Source organism: Leopardus geoffroyi, chromosome B4 (assembly GCF_018350155.1).
Source record: "Leopardus geoffroyi isolate Oge1 chromosome B4, O.geoffroyi_Oge1_pat1.0, whole genome shotgun sequence".
NCBI lineage: Eukaryota > Metazoa > Chordata > Mammalia > Carnivora > Felidae > Leopardus > Leopardus geoffroyi.
Genome location: NC_059341.1, coordinates 94,648,965 through 94,676,856, shown reverse-complemented (window position 1 = coordinate 94,676,856; position 27,892 = coordinate 94,648,965). Strand labels below are relative to the sequence as shown.

Sequence of the window (27,892 nt, the reverse complement as noted above, 5' to 3'; positions counted from 1 at the left end):
GTTTATAGACTTACTACCTTCAACATACTTTGACCCATGCAGGTTTTCTAACCTGGGGCCTAATACCTGGCATACAAATCCTTACTGAAATCACAATTTGTTACTGTTTAAAAGTACTCTATATTGTCTCCAAGCTAGCTGGTAAAATATTTTTGCTGTGATCTAGAAACATTTTTACTTGACTTGAGTCTAGGAAGGTCAATAATCCCCTAAAACTAGACAAACGTTATCTGAATCTTAGGTTTGAGAATAAAACAGCCTAGAACTGTTTTAGGTTTCTAAATCCTAATTTTAGGTTCCTAATCCTAATCATCTGCTTTAGAGACCATCAAAATGCCAATACAGAAAATAACCAACTAGGAGGCTGGCTTAAAGACAAAATACAGATGAGAGTCCAACTTCTGTCATACTGTGTATTGCCAAAAAATATGAATTATTCAAACCAGACACAATGGTTAAATTATGAATCAAACAAAAGGACAAACTGTAAAGTATTATCAAAACCGTGTTTTATTTTTAATACAAGATAAATACCATGCTTGTTACTAGTGCAGTTTAAGGCCAACAATGGCCATATAGCAAACTGCTGAACAGTCACCTAAATGCTAAAGAAAGAAAAGACAGAAAATAAACATTAAACACAAAATTGCAATTACAAACATTTTAATAAAATGGAATGAGCTTTTTAATAGAAGCTAATATGGAAGTCTAGTTCTCATGGACACCAAAAAGATGTCTATTTGATCAAATATCACCTTACCTTTTGCACAGAAATCTTATTGTGAAGTCACCAGAGTCAATAGCTAAAATTTTAAGACTTTCTTTGGCCTTCTGGTATTAGACAAATTATTTACAAACCGTGATTTCAGTTAATTCATGGATACTGGGAATATGATACAATTTTTTTGTTAAGGGCTTTCCATTAAAAATTGTAAAACAACTATATAAGGCTGTACAAGGCTGTAAACTACTTTGCTAATATACCATGGGATGAAGAGGAAGAAGAGTAAGAATAGACCTTTTTTTAAGGCTAAAGTCATCAATGTTATAGATGCATTCCTTAGAATACATTATGATTTACCCCAAGGATCCTTTCCCATTAAATACCACCTGAGTACTACAATTTTCAAAGTAAAAAAATAAACATGAATTCACCATTTTATTTTAAAATAATATAACTTACAGAATGCTGAGAAGTGTTATGCAGTAACAGTGTGACAAAAAAAAAAAAAAACCCACATCTTCAAAACGAAATGTTTTTACTAAATGCAGGGTCTGTCCAATTATGAAATTAATGCAAACATTTAAACCCATGGCAGAGTTTTAGGATGCTCCCACATGAAAAACTTTCTGTAGTATTTACTATCTGCTAATACCATTTCAAGATTTGTGTGACTTCAGTTAAATTCTATCTAATATTTTAAAAGACTCCTATTACAATATGTTAATATAGCAAGAAGTCTTTAAAACATTAAAATCTGTCTATACCTAACCAAGTGTTTGTACGTCCCATACAAAAACCACAATAGCTGCATACTCAGAGTGAATGCCAACAACCTGAAATTTTAAAGAACATTGGTTAAGACAAACCTAAATCAATCGAAACTGGATACAATTGCCTGAATATTCATAAAAATCCATATTGCTTCTTTCTAATGCCAAGAAAGAAGAGTAAAAGAACTTCCTCCCAGAAGCCTAGACATTTTAACACATTTTCTATTTCAACTTACAATGAAACTTTAATCCAGAATCTTTTGATTTCTCTAATCAAAAATCTCACATTACAAACACAAGGAATGCTATATGTAAGGCCACATCTTAAATTTATAATTTTTGGTTGAATATTTATTAAAAATTAGTCTAAGGCTTCTAAGAGTCAAGTTGCTAAAAAATGAAATAAATACTCCAGTGTTTAAACTGAAGGTTAATGTAAAAAAAACAACACACACACAGAGTAAGAACAGAAAAATAGAATGCTTTGCTACAAAAATCCCACTTAATATACTTTAGCACAAAAAATGTCTAATATGTACAATGGATAAGCGTGCATTTGAGTACATACAACTGCAGGAAACATTTACAGACAGCTATGGGATGCAAATGAACTTAATGAATAAAATTTAAAAGGCAGTTATCTGTAAAACAGTAAGACTCTCAATACTGTATTCTCAGTAAAGAATCAAAACATAAACTTCCTCTTAAAATAACAGGCTGAAGCTTAAAACATAAAATTGGAGTCACCTTATAAAATACAGAAAAATGCAATGACCATTCAGGTATGAAAACCAAAATGTTGAGAGCACTCCAACAGAAAGTTTCGTAGTAAGTAGCATTTCATTGTATAAAACAGTATGTATTTAGGTTATTGGCACATTTAAATACATGAGGGAAAGAGACGTCTTTACCCTTCCAACAATTTCCCCCTTCCACTATAAAATGTTATACAACATTCATTAAAATCCTGTGTTTGTTTTAAGAACTGACCTTAAACTAGTAAAAAACAAAGCAATATTCTCCACAGGAGAATTAAATGAAAATAATACCTTAAGCTACAATCCATAAGTTATCCGTGAACTTCAAATTGTAGTTAACTGCTTAAGAATATTCTACGGAAACGGGCCATTAAACGGGCTAAACTATGATCAACAGCCACTGCAACTTACTCCAAATCTTGGTTATGAAAACTGACAAAATAAACACTTCCAAATTTACAATGGAATATCCTTTCCAAAATGTATGTCCTTTAACTAAAAGCAGCACATTCGATTGAGTGTTGCTTCAGAAGCAATACCACGGAGGTGCTGCATCAGTCATTCGTAACTTTACTGGCTGAAAGGAATGTCACTGCATAGCACTAATAAATGCCTATGGTTCAAAGTTAAACTCAAGTTTGTTTTCATATTCACTACAATTATTATTAAGAAATGAAAAGGTCTCTGAAACTCTCTTTCTGTCTTTTTTTTTTTTTTTTTTTTTTTTTTTGGTGATGTATGTAATGATTTATCTCTTTGGATTGTTTTTACATGTTAAAAAAAAAAAAAAAAAAGAAAGAAAGAGTTTTTGAATAACATTAGCCCAGACAACAGAAGGGATATGAAGAATAAAACAAGGCTTACAATTTTCACCTTTACTGCTATACATTCATGTGTTACCAGGTAGAAAAAGACTAAAAATTAATTGGCCAAACCAAAGTTGTTTCCTTCTGACATCATTTAAAAACAATGGGACTAGCAGCAAACAATTCTAGTACACTCACATTGTCTGCAACAAAAGTCACGTAATGAGATCAGCCACATAGGGAGAAGAGTGAAACAGAATGAGCAATTAAAGGGTTCCACTGATAAAAAATGAAAAGGTAAATGAAGGATTTAATTAGTACAAAATTTCCAGTTTCATCTCAAGTTCAAGCGGTTAGATTTTTATAATTCCATTTAAAAACTCAGAGAGTATCTTATTCTCATGGACATTTACTTACCTTTTAAGCTTACTATTAACTAATTTCCCTTGTAATATACTTATGTCCACACTTCTTCACATTAGGGCATTGTAATTAAAATATAATAAAGCTAAGGAATGACAAAACAACACCTATGCACAAAACAAGAAAACTGATTTTGATACAACTCTCAAATAATGTTAAAAAGGCAACTGCATTTTCAACAAGATAGAACACTTGAAGAATCAGCAAACAGTTCTGATGAATGCCAGTGATCTCATGCACAAATACTCCAATCACAAAATGTTTTAAAATAAAACTAGCAATAATACGGGTAATTTTGTGAGAACTAGTGTGATAGCGGACAAAATGAACGTGAAGAACTGCAGTGCAAATCTCTGGAGGGCTTCTACAAGTTGCACATGACATCATATCTAGGGTACCTAAATACTTTAAGCACTGTCCTGAAATTTGGCTATCTTTTTAAATACCCAATGTGTATTACCAGATCTCTCAGATAATCAGATCTTAAAAACATTAAAAACAAATTAACTTGCTTATGAATCCAACTCAAATTTCTGAAGTAATGATTCGGAATGACCTTCCTATACAAGTGTCTCATCAAGTTGACACTCTGCCTATGCTAATTTTGCAATTAAGAACACATGCTAGCCAAGTGCTTTTAATGTGGGCCTATATGCAAGGCAGATTTGAAAAAAATCTTTGATTAAGTAACTCTAGCATGAATCAAAAGGCTGCATGAACACACACAAGACTCCTTAAACTGTGGTGACGGTACACCTATAATCACCTATTACACATACAGGAAAATACAACTCGAGATCAGTAAGCATCACGTCCTTCCAAAATCTATAGTAACTAGAAAATAAAACTAAATGCTCTCCTTACTCACATTTGTCTGCTGCACGGCTGTATTTACATTGCTCATGGCTTCAAAAATAAACCATAAGCACTATTAATATAAAACAGCAAATAACTGCCGCATCAAATCAGAATTGTCAAAATATTTCTTCAATGCTAGCAGTTTACAATTAAGCGTTTCAGTACATCTGTGTTGTAATTAAGCTGCATTACTGTAGCAAATCATGTATGGGTTTTTACTAAAATTTTAAAACCACAAAAATTTTTTTTGACCCCTAACACATCAACTGGATTGCTATGTCTGTGAAACTTTACAAGTTTATATACCATTCAGCAAAATCACAAGCTAACTAGGTAAAAACAGCTAGAAAAGCAGAATATAGAAATATTAAATATCCATGTAATTCACCTATTCTAATATCAAAATCAAGGGCAAGAGACACTTAATTAGTATGTTTAATTCACTGAACGCAAGATTAGATTGGTGCATATCCAAAACCGCTATTGCAATGCTTTTTTAAAGGACAGTATAAATGTCATAGTAACATTATCTTTAGATATTGCTGAACACAAGACTTTCCCTGAGGTGTAAACATCAAATAACTTGAACAGCTTTACACATCAGCCCCATTGAACAGTTTATTACAACACTACATCTATTGTAATCAAAGTGGTGCTGTTTACAGACATTATCATATGAACATTTTTAACAAGAACAAACTACTATAAAAACAAGCATTTACTTGACGTTTTTTCCAATTGCTTGCACATTAGAATGGCCAAATGTATATAACCAGTAATAAAGTTGCAAAAGCTATAACTTTTTTTTAAATCACACAGGTTTCCTTCAAATAAAACAGTTAAGCAACATAAAAAATAAAAGTAGAGCTACTGGTTACCATTTATGCAGATTTGCTTTATTCAGATCTATTCCTGTTCATTTTATCCATGAATCCTTACAGGTTCAGTTCAATCACAAGAAGCAAACTGCTGGACAAGCGTCATTTTTCCCCCATGAAGACTGTTTTGTCTTGGAAGGTGTTCCTCTTCCTTCAGCTGTAATGTGTCAAAATTTGTGATGTAGATTTTGCTATTCCCCATAATACACAGAAAAACGCTGGCTTAACTATACATACACAAGTCGTGCATCTACTTCACTGTTACGTATTCTAACACAATAAAAGTTAACTGAAACAGTAGCTGCCTTCATGGTGGAGAAATGCTCCCAATTTATGTGACGATTAAAACGGACACATTCTCATTTCATTCTTCTTAGTTATTACTGCCTTATTAATTTAATGACTGAAACAGAAAGGAAAATATAGCAGCTGCTGTTTCTGTGATGATGGAAACATTTATAAGTCATTTTCTAAAGTATGCATACTACAAAAATAAATGGAAATGCTCGAATGATTTTAATGTAAATATTTTTCATTCACCCACATATCAATTCTATATAACTCATTAACAATTAGATGTGAACTGAATATAAAATGCAATAAATTATTTTACAAATTAGTTGTATTTATTTGACAGCATACAGGAACTTCTGCAAATTATAAATCAAACTGTTCCATGTTACAAAATTTATAGATAAAATTTATAAATATATAGCTCAATATGCACATTTAAATAAATGACATCCACGTACAAATCTTCAGACGTGATACAAATTTAAAACATTAACTTTACTTTCACTCTAATGTAAAGTTACCTAAAGTATTTAGATAAGCTAACCCAAAACACACTAAATAAGAATCTACAATGATAAATTTCATTGAAAACTCACATAAAGAAAAAAAAAAACAATAAATTTGATAAACTGAAATTTCAAGAATACATAAATAGCAAACTTCAGGTAGAGGTTCACAAAAGCAGCATTCAATTGACTTGCATGTAAGTGATCACTGAAACACGAGGTATTTAAAATATAAATTCCAAGAGAGCATTTCAGCAAGATGATGTAGTAAAAGGTAAAAGGGCACAATATTTAGTGATATTCTTGCCATAAAAGTCATTGGAAAATACTTTCTGCTCTATAATTAAGAGTAATTAATACTGTCACAACTATAAATGTTTTATTTTATGTCCTTTCCTCCCCAACTAGGCTGTAACCATCTTAAGAGCATCAATATACATATGCATTCACATTGCCTAGCAGTGAAAACCTAAATTTTACAACTGCAAAAGAAAAAAACAACCACTAGATGTTATAATTCTGGACTTTTTCTTTTAAATAATTTCTATTTGCCCATATTTTTCAACGAGATACTTAAACCATTGCTAATGTTACCTTTTATTATACCTTTATTTTATGTTGATGAAACTTTAGGTAGAATTATTTCATGAAAAAAAAAATCTAGAAAGGCAGCTTTTATAGGTTTTATTTTTATTCCTTGCAATGCATAAAAAAAACCCTTGTATTAAAGTATTAAAGAAAAGATAACAAATATGTTCTAACCTGAAAAGATGCACTACTCTGAAATTCATAAATCTTACTACCAAAGTATGTTATCTCCCTAACCTTTTTGTTGTGATGTGAGAGATATAGAAGAGAGATCTGGTCATTAAGAGGGGAAAATTATTTAAAGTCACAGTGAGCAAAACAAAAATACCCAATCCTTCCAAAAAACATATGGCATACACTGCAACTTTATCTTATTAATCACTCCAAAGGAGAATTTTACTACATTTTATGTAGAGAACCCTGTTCGTGAAATCGTAACACACATCTTTATGCAGGACAAATGCACTCATCTTTTGCTTGATTATACTTCATAGGTAGACCTTTACTATTAATTAAGTCTCTCATTTCCACCATACAGACATAAAATCTGGGGGATAGTCTGACAGTTTTTATTTCTATTTCTAAACACTTTACATTTATCCATTTGGAAATACAAATTTTACAAACTCAAACGGAAGCAAATTTGAAGGCAATACAACCCATTTCCAATAATCCAATCCCATATTATACTCTCAAATTTCTAGGACATCTACATGAACAAAGATATCAAAAAGAGTGACAAATACATTCAATGCTCATGTTTTCAGAATACCATTTAGTCAGATATGTTAATATCAAAGCCACACAATTACTAGTTTTAGCTATCAGTTATAAAAGGAAGATCTATGTAAACAGTTGATAAGAAATTAAGAAGACAAATGGAATCTACAGCTCTTTAATGAAGTATATAAAGTTAAGCGCTAAGTAAAATCTCAATTCAGAGAAGCACCTGTATAACGAGATAATGTAAGATAAAGCCAATACTAACAACTCAAATTATGAGCATTTCTGTTAGAAACTTATCTAAGAAAATTTGTTAGCATCAGTATTCCTAAACTTGTGGCAAATTCACCTTTCTAGTAAGATTAAAATACATACTTGACACAGATCTTTCATAGATTTTTACATTAATATTGAATTAAAAGAATTAACTGAATAGAATTCTACTACAATTTTAGAGATGTGATTCTATTAACTCAGTGAAATAAAATTCACTTTTCTCTTCTGAAAACTTCTCCTTAATGCGAGGAATAGGGAAGGAGTGGGCAAAAGAAATATGAAGTATCTGAATATAAAATTCTTCTTGTGCTGACTAAAACATATTATATAAAATTCTGCTTATTGGAGATATTTACAAAAACTCCCTTACTACCACAACATTTGGTATTTCCTTCTTTCTACCTGTGGACATAGTACTTACCTCATTTTAACTAAAGTCTTTCATTACACTATATATAAAACATACAGGATTGTTGCTCTAGGCAGTTCACTATGGAAATAAACTTCGCCACAAAGAAAACTCATCTTTGCCCCCAAATTTCACAAACAAATTTTTTCAAATTAAGCTGTTTATGTGATTTAGAATTTCCTGAGGATTAAAACAAGCTACCACAGAAGGCAAATTAGTAAATTTGGATACCATATATGGCACACGTCCCCCTTTTTGGTTATTAGGTTTTCTTTAAACAATGCTAACTAAATATTCATTCAAAACATTACTTATTCAAAATGATCTAGTTTACAAACTACAACAATGGTAGTATATTTCACATTGAGATGAAGGTGAGAGCAAGGTGACTCACATTGGCACTGAATTTTCTTTTAACAGGGAACATTAATCATTTGTAAACAAAACCTATTCTTAAACCACAATGAGCAAAAACCACACTACACATCCATTCAAGGGATTACTTCCTACCCTCTGTCACTTCAATTAAGATAGCCATGTAGTAAGATACTGCAAATACTAAAAGCAAGGAAACTCAGAGCAAAAGAAGAGAGAACTAGCATATCCAGATGAAGCAGAGCAGTTAGGATATATGGGAAAACACAAACACAAGGCTGGACAATATGAGGCAGATCTCAGATGACTTAAGAGTTGCAGAAATAATTTTTAAATATCATTTCCACCAGTATCATTCATTAGATAATTAAAGATAACTTAATTTTCACATTAGCCTCTAAGTAACACTACATCTTAAAGACATGAAACATCTTAGCATGTAAGAAAAAACTTTTTATCTTTTGGCTCCCCCCCCCCAATTAATGAGAAACTATCAATTAAAGACTGCGAAGCACCCTAAATCTTGTGCAATAACAACACAAACTTAAAACATAATATATATGGGAAAAAAAGCAATCTTACCAAAAATGTGGTTATTTAATTCATATCTCATACAAGATGCTTAAAATTTTTATCAAAGAAATGGATATTGATTTGAAAATATGTAAAACCTCATGGGAGGAAAAGCATGAATAAAGAGTATTTTAAGAAATAATCTGGATTCATCACTCTTTGTACACAAAGAAAAACTGAATCAACAGAAATTTGCTGTGTGGCATTTTTCCAAACAAGTAATAAGAGGAATGCAATCTAAAAGAAAATAACTCAACCATGAAAGTAAAATTATTTCTATAAGAAGTGTACAATCTTAAAACACTGAACTACTTTTGTTTTGCTCAGAGTGGTCTGAGAATAGAGGCAGCAATTACAGAATATGAAATACAGTGTATTTACATACTGAAAATTTACAATACTGATATTCCCATTAAAATATCACCTACTTGAACTTAGATACTGAATGCTTTCAGAAAAATTAATACATATTTTAAATGAGAGAATGCAATTAACATTACCAACAATTCAAACACAAAAAAAAATTAAGATGGGACAGACAATAACAGCTTACCAACATCATTAAGTTTCCAGTTAAATTAAGAACTTGCCCTTTTATAGCCATTCATCAATTTAATAATAAATTACATTACTGTTTATTTATATACACGCTTGCTTACTGACATTCACGTTAGCTTCCAAGTTACTTGTATTCCATTTAGTCCGTTTAAGATTTACATGAAAGCTCAAAAGGACTCATATTTTAAAACTTCTAAAAAGGTCAACAGACCCTATTATGGTAATAATTAAATGTGCAGGTTTGTTTGTTTAAAAGTTTTTCACTTGAATATATTTAATCCTAGACCCCACCCCTCTGATTCACAACTACATCCGCAATAAATACTGTTTGGTATAGCAAAGGTACAGTAATCCAGGATAACAGAATTTTTTGCTCTAGAAATGCTTATGTAAATTTTTGCTTGGATGAAGGCACATAACAATATTACAACTCAATTCTGATTAATGTACAAACAAAACATGGGAATTCTGGTATGGTACACATCAGTGATTAAGAAAAATGTCAACAATAGTTTGCAAGTTAGGAATTCATAGTTAATGTCTGAATGTAATGAAACTCAAGCCATGGTATAGTTAGGTGTGCCCATTACTGGAATGTAATGTTAGTTAATTCAAAGTATTTAAAATTAACAATGGACTTTTCAAGGAGTTTACTTGGCTGACTATGCTAGTTTAACTAAAACCAGGAAGAAACTAATTAACTTTGAGTCTAATCTGGTTCAGAAGTCCTTGATGGGCACATCCAATCTTGGAGAAGACTAAAGATGTACGCAAGCTTTGCTTATCATGCCTTCAGGAATTAGAAGCTTGTTGAGAACTAACAAAGTCTAAGTAAAAGCGTAACTTCTTTGTAGAAACTGTATCTTACTATAAGTGAAATGGTTGATACAATTAAGCATTTCAAGTAATAAATTGGCTAGAATTCACCTTAAGCAACAGATGGACTGAGAATTTTTTCATAAGATGGTATTAAGATCTATTCCGGCCAAGGGGGAAAAAAAACTACATTTTTAAAATTTAGTGTTTAGATTTACATGACACAACACTTAATCCTTACATCCAAAAGCAGTATTAATTTCAATAAGCTCAGTTTTAAAAGTGAAAGATGCTTTGGCTATTAAAGAAATGTTTCAAGATTTTATTAAGTTCTATAATACCATACATGGAAAACTATTTTAAAATTAATGTTTTGATAAATATTCAAGATGCATACTCAAAATGCTAGAAAAGTATTTAAACTGGTCTTTTCACTTCAAAAAGCCCTTAATCTGTAAATAATGTAATAGCTTACATACCATAAAGACTTACATGCTTATTTTATAAATTGTATTATGTAAAAAGGATCTCATTTGCTAAAATATATCTATTAAAGAAAATGCTATTGTCACAGAATTACATACACTTTTAGTCTTTGATTCTGCCCATAACAATGTAAATACTAACAACTGCATGAGTAAATTTTCAGTGTTTCCCATGACTATGGAAAATAATCGTGTAAAGTGCAGTTACCTATAAGGGGTTTGTTTTCACCTAATTTAATTTGGATATGCCACCAATACATAAAGAAAAAGTTTTTGTTTACAGAATAAACTGTGTCACATGCACAAACCTTATAGTGCCTTGCCCCTACTTTTCACATGAATAAATGCTGTTCACAAATATAAAAATAAAATTACACGTGAAAATGAAGTATAAACAGACAACTTCCCACTTTATGAAAAATGTACACAAGAAATAGTTTTAAAATACAGAAAAAAAGACACAATGATTATGATTTATGAATGAAACATCAAAGAAAATTATTTCAAGGTTATTCTAACCTGGGATGCATGATTTGATACAATTTAAAATTCTTAGATATGGAGTACCCTGGACCCGTTTTAATTAAGTTTTGTATCTTCTTTGCAAATTAAAGGATATGGTTTTTTTTATTTTAAAACAAAAACTATATGCCAGGAAAAATGTCTTTTCTAAGGAATACTTTTTTAAGTACAAAAGTGCTTTCAATGCTAAGAAATCATCCTTCTGTATTATAAACTATTATAGTGTTAGGTTTTCTTCAAAAGTTTTAGGGATAGAGTTAGTTCAAGGAGAGCAACTTTCAATTTAAAAGCCCAAGCACATTTTGTGTGTGTGTGTGTGTGTGTGTGTGTGTGTGTGTGTGTGTGTGTGTGTGTGTATGGATTAACTCCTTGTATTTTATATTTCAAATTGCATGCAAACTATGTATGTAATTATGACAATTCCCATTTTTAGATTTTAGAAGTAGACATGAGTCCTCTTGATTATTTTCTTGCTAAAGCAAGGCCATTAACAATCTAAAAGTTTGAATTCAGCAATATTCAAGGGTAAAAGGTCAAATTTTTTTTTTTTTACCTGTCATTACTTACCTGTCATTTCTCTGAGAGGTTTCCAGAAGATTAAATTCAGAACAAGTAGTTGGACCATTTAAAATGTAGGTATATACTGTATAAACAATAGCCTTGGAGTTATAATTACTGTTAACAACACATATGCTACATATAACAGGAACAAGAAATACCCACCTTCTAACGATGACGATACTCGCGTTCTCGGTCACGTTCTCGGTCCCGGTCTCGGTCCCGGTCCCGGTGTCTCTCTCGTTCTCTGCTTCTCTCTCTATAATAATCATCATGACGATCTCTACTACGGGATTTATGACGCCGACTCTTTTCTCGTGATCTACTATGGTCCCTCTCTCTTGATCGTTCACGTCTTCTAAAAGAAATTACTGGATTAATGCTCTCTGTAAGTGGATAGCAGTATTTACTACCTAAAGCAAAAAACTCCTTGTAAATCTAGTTTAGACTTAGGATATCCTGAACTTCCAATAATGACTTACTGACTCACCTGTAAGCATGAATGAGAAATCCCATTTTTGGAGTGCCTGGGTGGGTCAGTTGGTTAAGCAACAGACTCTTGATTTTGGCTTAGGTCATGATCTCACAATAGTGGGATCAAGCCCCATGTCAGCCTCCGTGCTGAGCATGGAGCCTGCTTAAGATTCTCTCTCCCTCTCCCAAAAACAAACCAACAACCCCCCCCCCCCCACACACACACACACAAACAGAAATTTCAATTTTAAAAATATTCACCCCCAAGTTGGGATCCAGACACACCAGGGCAATACATCTTATCATCTATTACATCTAATAGCCTGCATCAGACATGTAGTGTTTACTGAAGGAACACAGAAAGGTAAAGGGAGAAAACAACTTCAAAGGACAACTTGTTTCAAACTAAAGACTGCATAGAAGATAGTTTTTTTAGGCATAAAATTCATGAAACTATTCAATACACAATGAGATAAGTATATAAAATTACCACCCATTAACAGGTTACCTAAACCTATATGTAGTATCAATTTTAGACTTATAACTAACCCAAATATGATTTACCATGAGTGCTACTCCACTAAGAATTTTTTTTTAATATTTTAAGTTTTTATTTATTTATTTTGAGAGAGAGAGAAAGTGCAAGTGAGGAGGGGCAGAGAGAGGGAGAGAGAATTCCAAGCAGGCTCCGCACTGTCAGCACAGAGCCTGATGTGGGGCTTGAACTCAAACTGTGCAATCATGACCTGTGCCGAAATCAAGAGTCAAACACTTAACTGACTGAACCACCAAGGTGCCTCAGAAACTTTCTAATAATATATATGTTTGCTTCAGGGGTGGAGGCGGCTGGAAGGCATGGTGGGAAACAGAATTCAAAACTTAGTACTTATGACCACTAGAAAAGACTGGGAAATAATTCACATTGTTATTAAAAAGAAACGTTTTATGAGCTACCTTCAAAAAAAAAAAAAACAACAGAATAAAAACGAGGTAATTTAATCAAAGTATGTTTCCTAAAATGCTTTTAGAAATTCTGCTAAGTTCTGAAATTCACAATAAGGAAATCCAACTGCCTGTAAGTCGAACCATCTATTTTGTATTTTTGTAACAGACAGCTAGACTTAGCAAACATTATTAGATGCTAAGCTCCTTGATCAAGAAAGCAATTCTTACTTAGGACTTAAAAAATTAAAAAGAAGACTAGGTAAGATATGGACTTTAGCTATGACACATTTGTTCAGATACAAAGATCCTTACTTACACTGGGTCATGAAGGTAGTAATTAAGAAGTTGGGTATCATGACAAAGACAAGCTCCCTTCCCTTATCTTTTTTTTTTTTTTTCCTTCCCTTATCTTAATGAAGACTCTAACACTAGAGTACACTAAAGACAGACCTATGAATATTACATAACGATTAAAGATCTACCTTTCAAATATATGCAAAATTTCAAGGTTAGCTGCACTAAAAAAAGGAATTACCTAATTAGAAAATACGAACAGATCATTCATTAACTTCCTTGTTCAAGAAATATTTATTTAGCACCCATCTTGTACCAAACACTGTTTAGTCATTAGAAATACTGTAGTGAACAGGACAGGTAAGGCCCTTCCCTTTTCCAACATGTGTTCTAGAGAAGAGAAATGTGCAATAAAAAATAAGATTACCGTTAAGTACTATAAAAGAAATAAAAAGAACAACATGACAGAGTAACCTGGAGAAGATCTCTCCTGGAAGTTAGACTGAGTTGAGGCATGAAGGATAAGAAGTCAGCTTTGTGAAGAGTGAGGAAAAAGGGCTCCCAGCAGAAGGAATATCAAGTATAGAAAGTGTGGGGTGCCTGAGTGGCTCAGTGGGTTAAGTGTCTGACTCTTGATTTTTGGCTCAAGTCATGATCTCACAGTTCGTGGGTTTGAACCCTGAGCCTGGCTCAACACTGGTAGTGCAGGGCCTGCTTGGGATTCTCTCTCCCCCTCGCTGCCCCTCCCCCACTCATGCATGCTCTCTCTCTCTAAATAAATAAACTTGAAACACAAAGGTATAGAACAGTGACGTGGTAAAGAGCTAATGTATCAAGGAAAAGAGAAGGGAGACCATTGTGACTACAGAATAGTGAGCAAGGAGTAAAGTACACAATGAGGCTTCGAAGACAGGCAGGAATCACACAGTGCCTGAATGTTTACAGTCTTATTCTAAGAGTAACCAAAACTTCTTGAAGGGTTTTATATTTTTTAATGTTTATTTATTTTTGAGAGAGAAACAAAACACAAGCTGGGGAAGGGGAGAGAGAAAAGGGAGACAGAATCCAAAGCAGGTTCCAGGCTCCGAGCTGTCAGCAGATAGCCCGAACTGGGGCTCAAACCCATGAACCATGAGATCATGATCTGAGCTAAAGTTGGACACATGACCAACTGAGCCACCCCAACGCCCCTTTTGAAGGGTTTTAAAAGCAAACACCTGACATTTGATTCAATATTCAAAACAAAAGAAAACAATCTAACTCTAGCTGCTATACGAACAGTAATAAGTAAAATCAAAGTCCTATTTTAAAGTTTCAAACACGGTATTTTTTCTATTTGTAACATAATAGTTTTAAAATAGACATGACACAGGAAAGTTTTACCTTGATCCAGAACCATAAGACTTGGATTCAATTCCATGAAGGCAATCTTGCAAAGAGCTAATAAGAACTTTGCAGCGATCATCAGCAGATACTTTGGATTGTTTAATTAAAGAAATTGCAGTTACCAATGTCTCAATAGCACTCCCATAATCACCTATGAGGCAAAGGAGAGGGGTTGAAATGAAATAAATTTTGTTTCCAAAATACCCCCAAATCATTTGGGATAAAAGTGATAAAGCATTTTATAAAAGAACACTAAAGTAACTACAGAAGACATCTTCATTTCTTTTTTAAGGGCTTCACCATTTGTAAAAAGCTTTTATGTGAGTAAAATTAGCACAGTTTGTTTATTATTACAGACATGTGAAGCACAGGTTATTAATTTGTAAATATGAGAATCAGTTGCCTTAAGGTCCCCAACACATTACATGTCAGGACTAAAATTTAAATCCATATATAAGAATTTAAAATTATGGGTCTATTCACTGCACTGTGACATATCACTTCCCTCAATTTCTTTTAAATAAATACAGGTAATGATTTGGAAATACGAACATAAATACTAAATATAAATCACCAGTCTTCAAGGTTGCACATAGTTTTAGGTCATTCCTAGTAACATAAATAAGAAATATTAATATAGGAAGAAATATACAAACCAGCACTGGCATCAGACACAGCTCTTGAAATAGCACTGCTTGAGATTGCCCTATTTCTATTCATGATTTCTTCAAACTCAGCTTCACTCAATGGCGTTCTTGCAGTATCCATTTCCCTTTAAAATAAAAATGAACCTTAAGTTGCACTCAACACATTTTTCAGTTAGTTGTAACACTATAAAACAATTCATACTAGTTGCTTGTGACAAGTGTCTTAGAGCTAGTAGTTACTTTTCCAGACTGAAGCATGCTATTTACCTTACAAAGAGAGCAAGTCTAAGCAAAATTCTACAACACTACCTTTCAGCTGAAATAAAGTAGCAGCTTGGAAACCTTGTCTTTCTGGAGATCAGGGATAATGTATTTATAGATCTATAATATTTTTCAGTCATACAAAAACATACATAATAAACAGTCCTGAATGTTATAACATAAGGTAGTTACACATTATTAGCTCTTTTATTTATATATACATACATTTAAATGTTGACAGCAAAAACTACAGCCCTACACAATCAAGGAATTTGGTTACATTTGTGTTTGGATCCTCTAGGCACAGGGCCCAACTCACAATAGAAGGATAACAAATGTCTGATTAATTAAAAGAACTTCAGGCGGGGACAAGATCTTAGATCATCTTGTTTGCCACTGAATCCCCAGAAGAGTATCTGGCAAATAAAAGATAGTAAGTGTAAACATTTGTTGGAAAAAAGTGAATTAAATGCCAAAACTTTCTAAAGCTGCTGGACAACTATGAAAACTGTACATGTACATTACATGTTGACTATACTTCAAAAAAAAAAACTGTACATGTACAGTACAGGAAAAGGTAAGCGTTCTTCCATCTTAGTTACTAGTTACAAGGTAGGACACTGAGTCGAGGGAAGCAGCAGCAGTTCATTCCAATGCAATGAGGAAACAGCTAATCTAACTTTTTACATGCTTTTAAGGTATTACTCTCATTCCCAAAACTATAGACATCCTGACCAAATTATAAGTTGTTCAAAATCCATGTATAATTTCAACTAAATGCTGTGACTTGTGCCCATTCTATCCCTCTTAAAAAAAGAAATCTCATGTAAGAGGAGCTTTCTCCAATTTTCAATAAAAAATTAGTCATAAATAACCATCACCCTCCAATTCTTGAAAACCTAATACTATCAAAATTCTATTATGTTAGGAAAAAGATACGAAACTCAAATTTTATAATCAAACCAAGTCACCTAACCCACGCCTGTCCTCTAAAGGTGAACACTTAATATGAAGTCACTAACTGGAATTAAAGTGAACAGAAGAAATTCTACTAGCCCAGTAGTTATTTTCTAAAGAAAACAGAGCCATTTTTGGCAGTCATTAAAGATGCAACCTCTATGAACAGATAATGGTTAATGTGCTTTGTTTACAACATCAAATTTATTGCCATGTGCCTGTGCAACTGCATGGAATTAGGCAGATTCTCAAATCCATTCCTTCAAGACATTTTCAGACAAAATAAAGTACAAAGTAGTTTAACAGTGATAGTTTAAAAATATAAAATCAAATGACAAACTCAGAAGTAATTAAAGAGGGCAAATTCAAATGGCTCTTAGAGATTATAAATACAGCTCTCTAAATTATGTTTTGAGTATGGATAGTTTTTAAATTACTTTGGAAGGGGGCTAAGAGATCATTTACTTCAATAATGGTTTCAAAAAAAAAAAAAAAAAAAAGAAATAATGGTTTCCACCTAACTCTTCTCCAAGGATCACCATTAATTACTTTAATTTCCACAACTGTATTTTACAAGTGTTTGTCTATCCAAATATACTTGTGTATCATTTAATGTTTCCATTTCAATTAAAAGTTAGTAATTTGATAGTCGGGACTCCTGATCAGCAACGAGATAATCAATAGTACCTATCCAACAAATTGATCGAATTCCTAAAACGAAGAAGGAAACTTTAGTGCTCTGAGTAGTATCATCAAAGGTAAAAGATTCACTTTAAAATCTTAAAAGTAGCTTGAGGATCCCATTTGCTCACTTAAATTCTTTATTATTATCTTTATTAACCTCTTTTAACTTAAGAAATAATGGAAAGGAATCTCCATGAATTAGTGACTTGCTCTAAATCACACATCTATGTAAGTGGTGGAAGGGGATTATTCCCAACGCTGTTTAGTATGTTTTCATCATATGATACTGCCCCTTCTAAGAAGAGCAAACAATATAGAAAATTAAATATCTGGGGAAAAGCCCACAATTAAAAAACAAAAACAAAAACAAACCTCGGCGATGAAACATAGAGTATTTTTTACCGATCAAATAACACACCAAGTCTACTGTCATAGATACATACTGACTTACCTGCCAGGAGGCCCATAGTCACCCCTATCATACGGTGGAGGTCGGCCATATGGATCTGTTGGTGGTGGACCCCGGCTATCTGATGTAGGCATGCCGCTGTTAGTCGGTGGAGGAAAGAAAGCCGGGTTCACATGTGGAGCTGGTGGTGGGGCACCTGGAGGTGGTCCAGGAAGATGCGGAGGAGGAGCAAGTGTAAGGGGTGGCCCAAGAGGGCCAGGTGGGCGAGGTGGAAAGGGGCCTGGAGGTGGAGGTGGTCCCTGTTGTGGAGGTGGTGGACCAGGAGGGGGGCCGTAGCCCGGAACTGGAGGTGGAGGGCCAGGAGGAAGCGGACCCAATGGAGGCTGCCCAAAAGGTTGTCCAGGAAAAAGAACTGGTGGTGGTGGGCGATCTCCTCGATTAGGAGGCCCAGCTAGAGGAGGAGGCAGAACCTGACCAGGAGGTGGAGGACCTGGTGGACCAGGTGGGCCTGGAGGACCTAAGGGTGGACGTGGTGGAGTCTGTCCAGCTACAGAATGGAGGAGAGAGAAGGAGAGAGAAAAAAACCACTTCAATAAGGTATTTTAACCTTAATGCCAAGATTATAATTTTAAAACACAACTCATAGACCAAGATTCTTTCTCTTTAAATGAAACCCATATGGTAAATGCTACACTAACAACTATGAAAGTGAAGTACATCTTTACAATTTTAACCAGCTCAATTTATGCTTAAGAAAAATTATTGAAACAAAAAACGTTAATAAACATTACAATGCTTAGAGATAGTTTCCATCTTTCAGTGTACACACACTTCTTACAGTGAAATCACCCACCTTATATTCTACTCTGATGCCAAGCTAGAAAGTGAAACAAGGAAAAATGGTCTTGAAAGGATTTTTTAAGAGGTAAGAAAATAAGACGGATGTAAATATTCTATATATAAGTCAAGCAAGTTTGGAGAAAAATAAAGACCTTTTAGGCCAAAAATGGGTATTTCCTCTATGCTGTGCCCCATATGCCATGGAATCCTAGTTTCCAGGAACAAAGGCCGAGTTCCTTTAACAAGATGCTTGATCAAATTTCCTGGATTCCAAAAATAGCATAACAAGGAGAGTAAGTCACATTAATAATGCATTACTTGAAAAAGAGAGAAAAGGAAAAGAGGTATTAAGGTAGACACATTTTATCCATGGTAATTTAAGAAAAATTTTACCTGGAAAAGGTGGGGGTGGCCCTCCTGGTCCTGTTGGTCCAGGAAATCTGTCCCCACCGGGAACAGCCCCTGGAAAACGGCCCCGTCCTCTACCACCTTGTGGAAATGCTGCACGTGAACTGCCTCCTGGAGGACCAGCTTTACCTTCCCCAGACATTTGTCCTGATTGTGTAGCTGTAAATATCCAAATACTCATAAATAGCATTTATTAAAATAGTCCTCTGAAATGTAACCACTGTTATTTAGAAATAACTCTACTTCAAAGTTCACATATGCTATATACTAACTTGCAGATGTCTTGGGCCTGTCCAAACTACATGAGAAGTACTGGATGGAAACATTCACATCTATTTAAGTTCTTTTGAAGTCTCAAAATATCCAGAGTTAAATGTATTTCCAGTGGGTAAATATGAGTTACTTTCAAAATACCAATACTCAGCAGCAGCCAAGACTAAAATTCTCCAACAGAAATCTGAATTTCAGTAAGCACAGATTATTTAAATTTCGTATCATATTCTTCAGTTAAGTCTTAACTGCTAAAACATTAAAAGAAAAACAGCCACTTGAATTTGTTAATTACACGATTATCCACCTTATCTCTTTAAGTGAGAGCATTTCTAAGTGTTGTTAATGGCCAATCTTTTCTATATTCACTTTACCAAGTGGTGAAAGATCTTGGTGCCAAGCAGAAAATCAATGAATATTTTCTGGTTATCAGTGGTTTCTCCCCCACCATAACACACATCCACATAACTTCCCTTCAATCTAAAGATTAGAATGTAGTTTCTTCCTTTCTCTAGGATGGGAATGACAGGACAAGACTGGCAGAGCTATAGAACTTGCACACTGTTGTATAATATTGGGTCTGTGACATCTAGAGAAAAATGGGAGTAAGTTTCCAGTATATAGGACCATAGCCATAAACCAGTAATCAAATCAAATTTAAGGGATAAACTTTCTAAAATGGATTCTCCAATGAACTAAACATTAAAATGGCTTCTCTAGTGTAACATCTAACAAATGCTAGCAACATTGGCTAAAAATGCACATCTTTTAATAAAGGCCTCTGAGGGATTGCTTACTTTTCCTGGACTGCATTTCAAATTGACTCAGGAACTGTTTATTGCATGGAGTAACAACAGGATTCTGACCATGAAGTTCTCTTTTAGGCAACAGATCCATTAACTTTTTTGAGGATGCTTCAGATCCAACACCAACAAGGGCAAACCTAAAAGATGTTTAAAGGGGCAAAGACAGAAAGTGAGGAGGGATTAACAAAGCTACTGTTATTAAAAAGGAAATGGTATGAATTTACCTTTAAGAAAAATGAAAATATTTTTTTAAGGTAAAACTATACAAGTTCACACTTTCATCCTTAGCTTTTTCAAAATAACAACCTACCATACAATTCACTCAATTAAAGTGTACAATAAATGTATATTCAGAGTTTTAGAACGATCACCACAATTTTAGAGCGTTTTCATCATCTCAAAATGAAAGCCCATACTCATTAGCTGTGACTCCATTTCCTCCCAACCCCCAACTTTAGGAAAGCACTAATTCACTTTCTATCTCTATGAATTTATCGATTTTGAACATTTCATATACATGAAATTATACAATATGTGGTCCTTTATGAATAGCTTTTTTCACTTAACATAATGGCTTTAAAATTTATGCATGTTGTAGTATGTATCATTACTCAATGTCTTTTCATGGCTGAATAATATTTCACGATATGGATACAACACATTTAAAAAAATCCATTCATTAGTTGATGGACATTTGGGTTGTTTCCATTTCTTGGTTATTATGAATAATGCCACTGTGCAAACATGCTCAACATCACTGACCATAAGGGTAATGTCAATCAAAAACCACAATGAGATGCCATTTCATACCCACTATGATGGCTATAATCAATAAGATAAACAGTGCTGTTGAAGATGTAGAGAAACTGAAAATTTCATACACTACTGACGGGAATGTAAAATGGTACGGTCACTTTGACAAATAATCTGACAATTCCTTCAAAGGCTAAATATAGACTTAACATAGGGGCACCTGGGTGGCTTAGTCGGTTAAGCGTCGACTTTGGCTCAGGTCACAATCTCACGGTTCGTGAGTTCGAGCCCCGTGTCTGGCTCTGTGCTGACAGCTTGGAGCCTGCTTCAGATTCTGTGTCTCCCTCTCTCTCTCTGCCCCTCCCCTGCTCATGTTCTGTCTCTCTCAAAAATAAAATAAACGTTAAAAAAATTAAAGATATATATATGTATTTATGTGTATTTATACATATACTTACATACATACTTCTATAATACATATATACGTATATATAATATATATATACAGTTAACATATAATCCAATAATTCCACTACTGGTATATATATACACCTACCAGAATTGGAATACATATGTTCATATAAAACTGGTACAAGAATATTCACAGGGGCATTATTCACAAAAGCAAACGTGGAAACAACCTCAATGCCCATCAGATGATGGATGGAATAAAAATGTGATATAACCATATAATGGAATAGTATTTGGCCATAAAAAGAATTAAGTACTGATACATGCTGAGACATGGCTGAATCTTGAAAACATTATGCTAAGTGAAAGAAGTCACAAAGGACCACGTATTATATTATTCTATTTATAGAAAATATTCGGAATAAGCAAACTCATAGAGACAAATTGTTAATGGGTATGGGATTTCTTCTGAGGGTCATGAAATGTTCTGGAATTAGTGATAACTGTAAATATACTAAAAATCATCAGATTGAATATTTTTACAATTTAATGAATTTATTAATTTAACAAATATGTATTGAGCACCAACTCCTACATGCCAGGCACAATCCAGGGCTAGGGATACAAGAGTGAACAAAACAAAATCCTTCCTCTTGTGGAGCTTACAATCTAATTGGAGACAAGACAAATAAGTAAAATACACTATAATAAAGAAAAATAAAGAAAGGAAATAAACTGGGGATAAAATTTCAATTTTATCTGCTCCTACCCTATAGTGATATGAGCAGAAGCTAATATTTTGCATAGGGTGATGAGGGAAGGGAATTCTTTCAGGAGAGTCCTTAATGAAGTGAAAGACGGGTGCCTGGGTGGCTCAGTTGGTTAAGCATCTGACCCTTGATTTCAGTTCAGGTCATGATCTCATGGTCTTGAGACTGAGTCCTGCGTCGGGCTCTGCACTGAGTGTGGAGCCTGCTTTGGATTCTTTCTCAAAATAAGTAAACAAACATATTAAAAAAAAAGAAAGAAACAGATCCATGTGGATATTTGGGGGATATAACAAACCAAAAATAAGAAACAACTGGTGTAAAACTCCTAAGCAGGAGTGTTTCTGAGGAACAGCATAGACAAACATTGCTGAAACAGCATAAGGAAGGTGAACAGTGGTAGGAATAAGGTCAGGCAGGTGGTGGGGAAACAGATCATATAGTGCCTTATAGGGCCACAGTTAAGATTCTGGCTTTTACTCTTAGTGATAAAGAGCCATTAGAAGATCTGAAAAGGCAAATATTGATGGCACTTTTTTCCAATATTTACATTTTGTAATAGCATAAGCCATAGGGGATTTGGGGTCAAAGCAAGAACACAGGTAGGAGGCTATTACAAAAGTTCGAGTAAGAGATAATAATGGCTTGGGCCAGGTAAAATAATTACTGTAACACACAAGGTATGATGGAAAGAATTAAGACATAAGAGAGGATGTGCATTTATGGATAAGTACGTTTAACTCATTTCACGAAACATGTTCTAAAACCTGTGAATTGTAATCCTGTTCCTTCTTTTTCCACTAAAAATAATAAGCACAAGGAAAAAAACCTGCAAGTATATTCACTAAAATGTTAAGAGTGATTATCTATGGATGGCGAGCTTGTAGCTTTTTATTTTCCTACTTCTGGGTATCTGTTTTTTATAATATTCCTATAATGATCCTATCTCATTCATATAATTTAATAAGTTTAAAAAACTGAGCAAAACATTTACGTTACATTATTTTCCAGTTGCCCATCTTTCTCCATCCCTTAATCACAGGATAATAATGCTTCTTCAAACTGTCATTTCAAAAGTCATTTCAACCACAGAGAAAACTCAGGAAAATTAAATAGACCTGATCTGTTCACACTTCCAGTTTTTTACTAGTTTTAGTGAGCTAGATCACAAGGTAAGTAAAATAAGTACATATCTCTGCCCAAGAACCCTCTGCCAATGTGGATAATAAAGCATGTGAATGGTTAACATTAAGAATAGCTACTACCAAAATTACAATCTCTAGTTACTAACGTATTAGGAAAAAAAATGAAAACAAGATTCTTACCCTTTTGACTGGCCATTTGCCCGATTTTCAAAAAATTTTATCTCCAAAATATCATTTACTCCCAAAGAATGAACTGCTTCAGTTAAGTCTTCATCTGTTGTCCACTGCAAGATATTTCCCCCTTATTAACCATCAAAATATAACCAAGATGTTTATTGTTTCAATTTAGTTTTTAAGGGTAAACTCAGAACAAACAAAAGACCATTAACAGTGCAAATCTAAGTGCAATTTTGCCAGTTGGTCTCCAATTTTTAAATGACGCAAAAGCACCTGAGGACATTAACTTCATCCTTTGATAAGTTTCAGAAATTAGAAGGTATATATCCTTAGAGATAAAAGACTTTTTTTACTTTTAAAGAATTTCTGGTCTTTCCCAACTTCAAACTGCTATGACGTTACATTTTTAATAAAACCAATCTCACTTATCACTTCTCTCCCTAAAGGAAAATTACTTTGGGAAACAAAGTCCACCTTATGTTTGAGTATAAGATTTAAAAAAAAAAAGGCACATGTATTGAGTACCTATCATGTACTTTATACCAGATATTTAACTCTTTTTTTCTTTTTTTTTTTTAATTTTTTTTTTTTCAACGTTTATTTATTTTTGGGACAGAGAGAGACAGAGCATGAACGGGGGAGGGGCAGAGAGAGAGGGAGACACAGAATCGGAAACAGGCTCCAGGCTCTGAGCCATCAGCCCAGAGCCTGACGCGGGGCTCGAACTCACGGACCGCGAGATCGTGACCTGGCTGAAGTCGGACGCTTAACCGACTGCGCCACCCAGGCGCCCCCAGATATTTAACTCTTAAAACAACCCTATATTAAGTCCTGTTAGTATTCCCATTTCACACATGGTACAAAAGTTAAAAGGCTTGTCTAAGATCACAAAAGTAATCAATGGAGGAGCTAAGATTCAGTTTTATTTATCAATCACACTCCTCACAACTACACTGCTACAGTCTCCAATATTATAAAATTGCTCAGACTGAATGATTATGGAGATGGGTTCGTTTTTTAAAAATGTGAACATTTAAAAATAAAATGCTACTTAAGATGGGTGACAAATGTTAATTTATAGACGATTTTTGAACTTTCAAATTATGCAGTAAATGTTTCTAAGAGAGGTGAGGGGAGCCTGGCTGGTTCAGGTCATGATCTGGCCATTCCCAAGTTGGAGTCCCATGTTGGGCTCTGTGCTGACAGCTCAGAGGCTGGAGCCTGTTTTCAGATTCTCTGTCTCCCTCTTTCTCTGCCTCTCCCCTGCTCACGCACACACACACACTCTCTCTCAAAAATAAATAAACATTAAAAGCAGGAAAGAAACTCAACAAGCCTGAAATATAAATTAGATGCTGAAAACTTTTTTTTTTTTAAAGGAATCTCTCCACTCAACATGGGGCTCAAACTCACAACCCCAAAATCAAGAGTCGCACGCTCTTCCAACTGAGCCAACCAGGAGACCCTAATAATGAAAGCTTTTAAAAACCAGGGTCGTACTGTGCTTTTCCCTACAGTTCTGAATCCTGGTTTCAGACCTTATGTGAGTATTCTTCTTTCTAAAACTAGGATACTGTAAGTATAGTAGTAATAGGTTAAAAAGAATATTACATTTAAACTCAAGATAACTGAACTATATTTAACTGGAATCTCTACCAAAACAAGTTGAATGACCACAAAATTCAAAACTAGATCTAAAATTTATAATGTTCTAGGGGCACCTGGGTGGCTCAGTCAGTTGAGCATCACTTCGGCTCAGGTCACGATCTCGTGGTTTGTGAGTTTGAGCCCCACATCAGGCTCACTGCTGTCAGATTGTAAGTGCAGAGCCCACTTCAGATCCTCTGTCCCTCTCTCTGTGCCCCACCCCGGCCTGCATTCTCCTAAAAATAAATAAATATTAAAAAAAAAAAAAAAAATAGGGACCCCTGGGTGGCTCAGTCAGATAAGAGTCTGCCTTTGGCCCAGGTCATGATCTCACAGTTTATGAGTTTGAGCCCTGCATCAGGTTCTCTGCTGTCAGCACAGAGCCTGCTTCAGATCCTCTGTCCCCTTCTCTCCCTCTACCCCGCTCCTGCTCTCTCCCTCAAAAAATAAATATTAAAAAAAAATTTTAATAAAAAAAACAAACACCAAAAAAACCCACAAAATTTATAATGTTCTAAACATATTTGTATTTCCCTCCTCACTGCATAAACAAGTATATAGAGCAACAAATCAACAATTTATTTTATTTATTTATTAGTATTTTTTAAAATACTATGAAATTTATTGTCAAATTGGTTTCCATACAACACCCAGTGCTCATCCCAACAGGTGCCCTCCTCAATGCCATCACCCACCCTCCCCTACAAATTTTTATTTTATAAAAATGGAACAGATTAACTACGTGAACAATTCAAAACCAAATACCAATAAATTTAATTCATACATTAAGTTTACTTACCCATGTCAGATTTCCGATATACAATGCAATTCTCTTTCCAGTATACGTATAGACAACATTTGGTGCTGCTCCTTTACCCACATCATCACCAACAGTTGGTGGGAGAGTATCCATGTAATCACGGTCTTCTGGGGCATCTCCATTATTTGCAGATGGAGAGATGACATCATCATACAAATCTATCTGATCATGCCCACCATATTCAGCTTCCTGAGACACAGAAATAATGCCCTAGATTATACAACAGTCAGACTACCACTAAATAATAAGAATACAAATTCATTCAACTATTTTGTTTTAAAAATCCAGTAGAAAATAAAGCCCCAAAGATCTCTGTACAAATCTTTAGGCCATAGATGTAATCTTGAATGGTGCCTCTAAAGTGAATTTTTACACAATAAATGCTATTTTCCCACTGATATATGTTATAATACAGGAAATAACGTTCCTCAGGGAAAAGAATACGTAGACAAAGTACAGTAACAATATAAAACTTTTCTTGGAAGTACAATATTCTGAAAGTAGAAATAACAATACATAAATGCAAATAGATGGACTTTAAAAAACAATACAAAAATATCACAAACAAAACTTAAATCCATTATAAATCTTTAACTGCAGAAAAATACAACTATTATTTTCTATGATACTCAGAATCTTGTTTTTCAACTCTGTGAAAGATGTCAGTTTTAGAAAAAAGCACACTGGGCTAAGCCAACGGGAAGGGATGAAGAAATGTGGGTACCTAAATTATTCCAAAATCATAACAAATCAACAGGAAAAGAGAAACTATAAATAAAATGAGTAAGACTATTCAAATTAGTATCTAGTGATAGTTCCATTATCCTCAGTCAATAAAGAGTTAATGCTTACTAGACTTCTTAGATCTGCAGTCAATTTAGCAAAAGATATCTAGTCAATTAGCAAGAGCAAAGTGATATGAACAAGGATCTAGTAAAGCTCTGCCATTGAGTGTCACCAACAGAATGCCCCTTACAACCCTAAATGGTAAGAAAAAAAAGAAACAAAAAAGAAACATATGTAAATAGCAGAAAAAGGAAAAAGGCAGGTTCTACCCTAAGTAAGTACAAGAAAAATGAAATGCAGACATTGGCAGAACACTCAACCCCACTTAAATTGCCTTTAGTAAAGGCCACAGGCTTGACTAGCCAGAATCCGAAGAAAAACTATTATCTTCCTTCCTTTCCAGCACTAAGTATCTAAATCAATGTGAACTATTTTATCTTTCTTATGAGGTAGAATATTTGAGATAATAAAAAGAGAAGCAATTACAATTATAAAACAACAAACTTGAGTTCAGATATAAGCTACATAAGCTATATGCTCTCATTAATATAACTTATTAAGGATGAAATGTTATATAAATGGCACATAATGAGAAGCTAATAGTTCTAATAGTTTTAAGGACTATTACAAGAATAGAGAATGACCCACAGACAGGATTTGTAATATGACTGTAAACAGATCAACAAAATATTGTTATCATAGGCCCCGTGGGAACAGAGCTCAATAGCTGTTTTGTTATTCAGAAGGGCATCAGAATTAAGATTTTTTTCTTAAAGAAAAAAGAAAAAGAAAAAAAACCTAAAAGGGGAAATACCAATTATACGCAACAGTCAAAGGGATCTGAAATTTACAAAGTCATCTTCAGGTAACCTTCTGCATAACCGAGTTAACCAATTTACTAATTATATAACAGCATCTTTACATAACATTTTGTTATGAGGCCCAATGTCTCTAAGACTTATTTAATAAGGAATCCAAGATCTCAAGGTAAGTTAAACAACAAAGCCATCTTTAGCAATGGGCAGAAACTAAGACCACAAGTCACTAAATTATGCCATAATTTTGTTTGTACAGCAATATCAAAATAATCTTCCTTAACTGAGTT

General features: G+C 33.9%; 1 protein-coding gene across 4 annotated transcripts in view; it reads right to left on the bottom strand.

The window, feature by feature from the left end:
- Nucleotides 1–492: 492 nt before the first annotated feature.
- CPSF6 (cleavage and polyadenylation specific factor 6) overlaps nucleotides 493–27,892 on the bottom strand; it is a 33,986-nt gene continuing 6,586 nt past the window's right edge. The window contains exons 2-11 of one of the 4 annotated variants that reach the window (XM_045466393.1): nucleotides 25,981–26,190; nucleotides 23,538–23,641; nucleotides 20,273–20,418; nucleotides 19,191–19,364; nucleotides 18,950–19,060; nucleotides 18,000–18,504; nucleotides 15,656–15,771; nucleotides 14,997–15,150; nucleotides 12,066–12,255; nucleotides 493–5,374 (exon numbers count right to left, since the gene is read on the bottom strand). In XM_045466393.1, the coding sequence (XP_045322349.1) occupies nucleotides 12,069–12,255; nucleotides 14,997–15,150; nucleotides 15,656–15,771; nucleotides 18,000–18,504; nucleotides 18,950–19,060; nucleotides 19,191–19,364; nucleotides 20,273–20,418; nucleotides 23,538–23,641; nucleotides 25,981–26,190 (1,707 nt within the window). In that variant the 3' untranslated portion in view covers nucleotides 493–5,374; nucleotides 12,066–12,068. Of the gene's footprint in view, nucleotides 5,375–12,065; nucleotides 12,259–14,996; nucleotides 15,151–15,655; nucleotides 15,772–17,999; nucleotides 18,505–18,949; nucleotides 19,061–19,190; nucleotides 19,365–20,272; nucleotides 20,419–23,537; nucleotides 23,642–25,980; nucleotides 26,191–27,892 lie in introns of all 4 variants that reach the window. The other 3 variants (XM_045466392.1, XM_045466395.1, XM_045466394.1) reach the window with 3 other exon arrangements.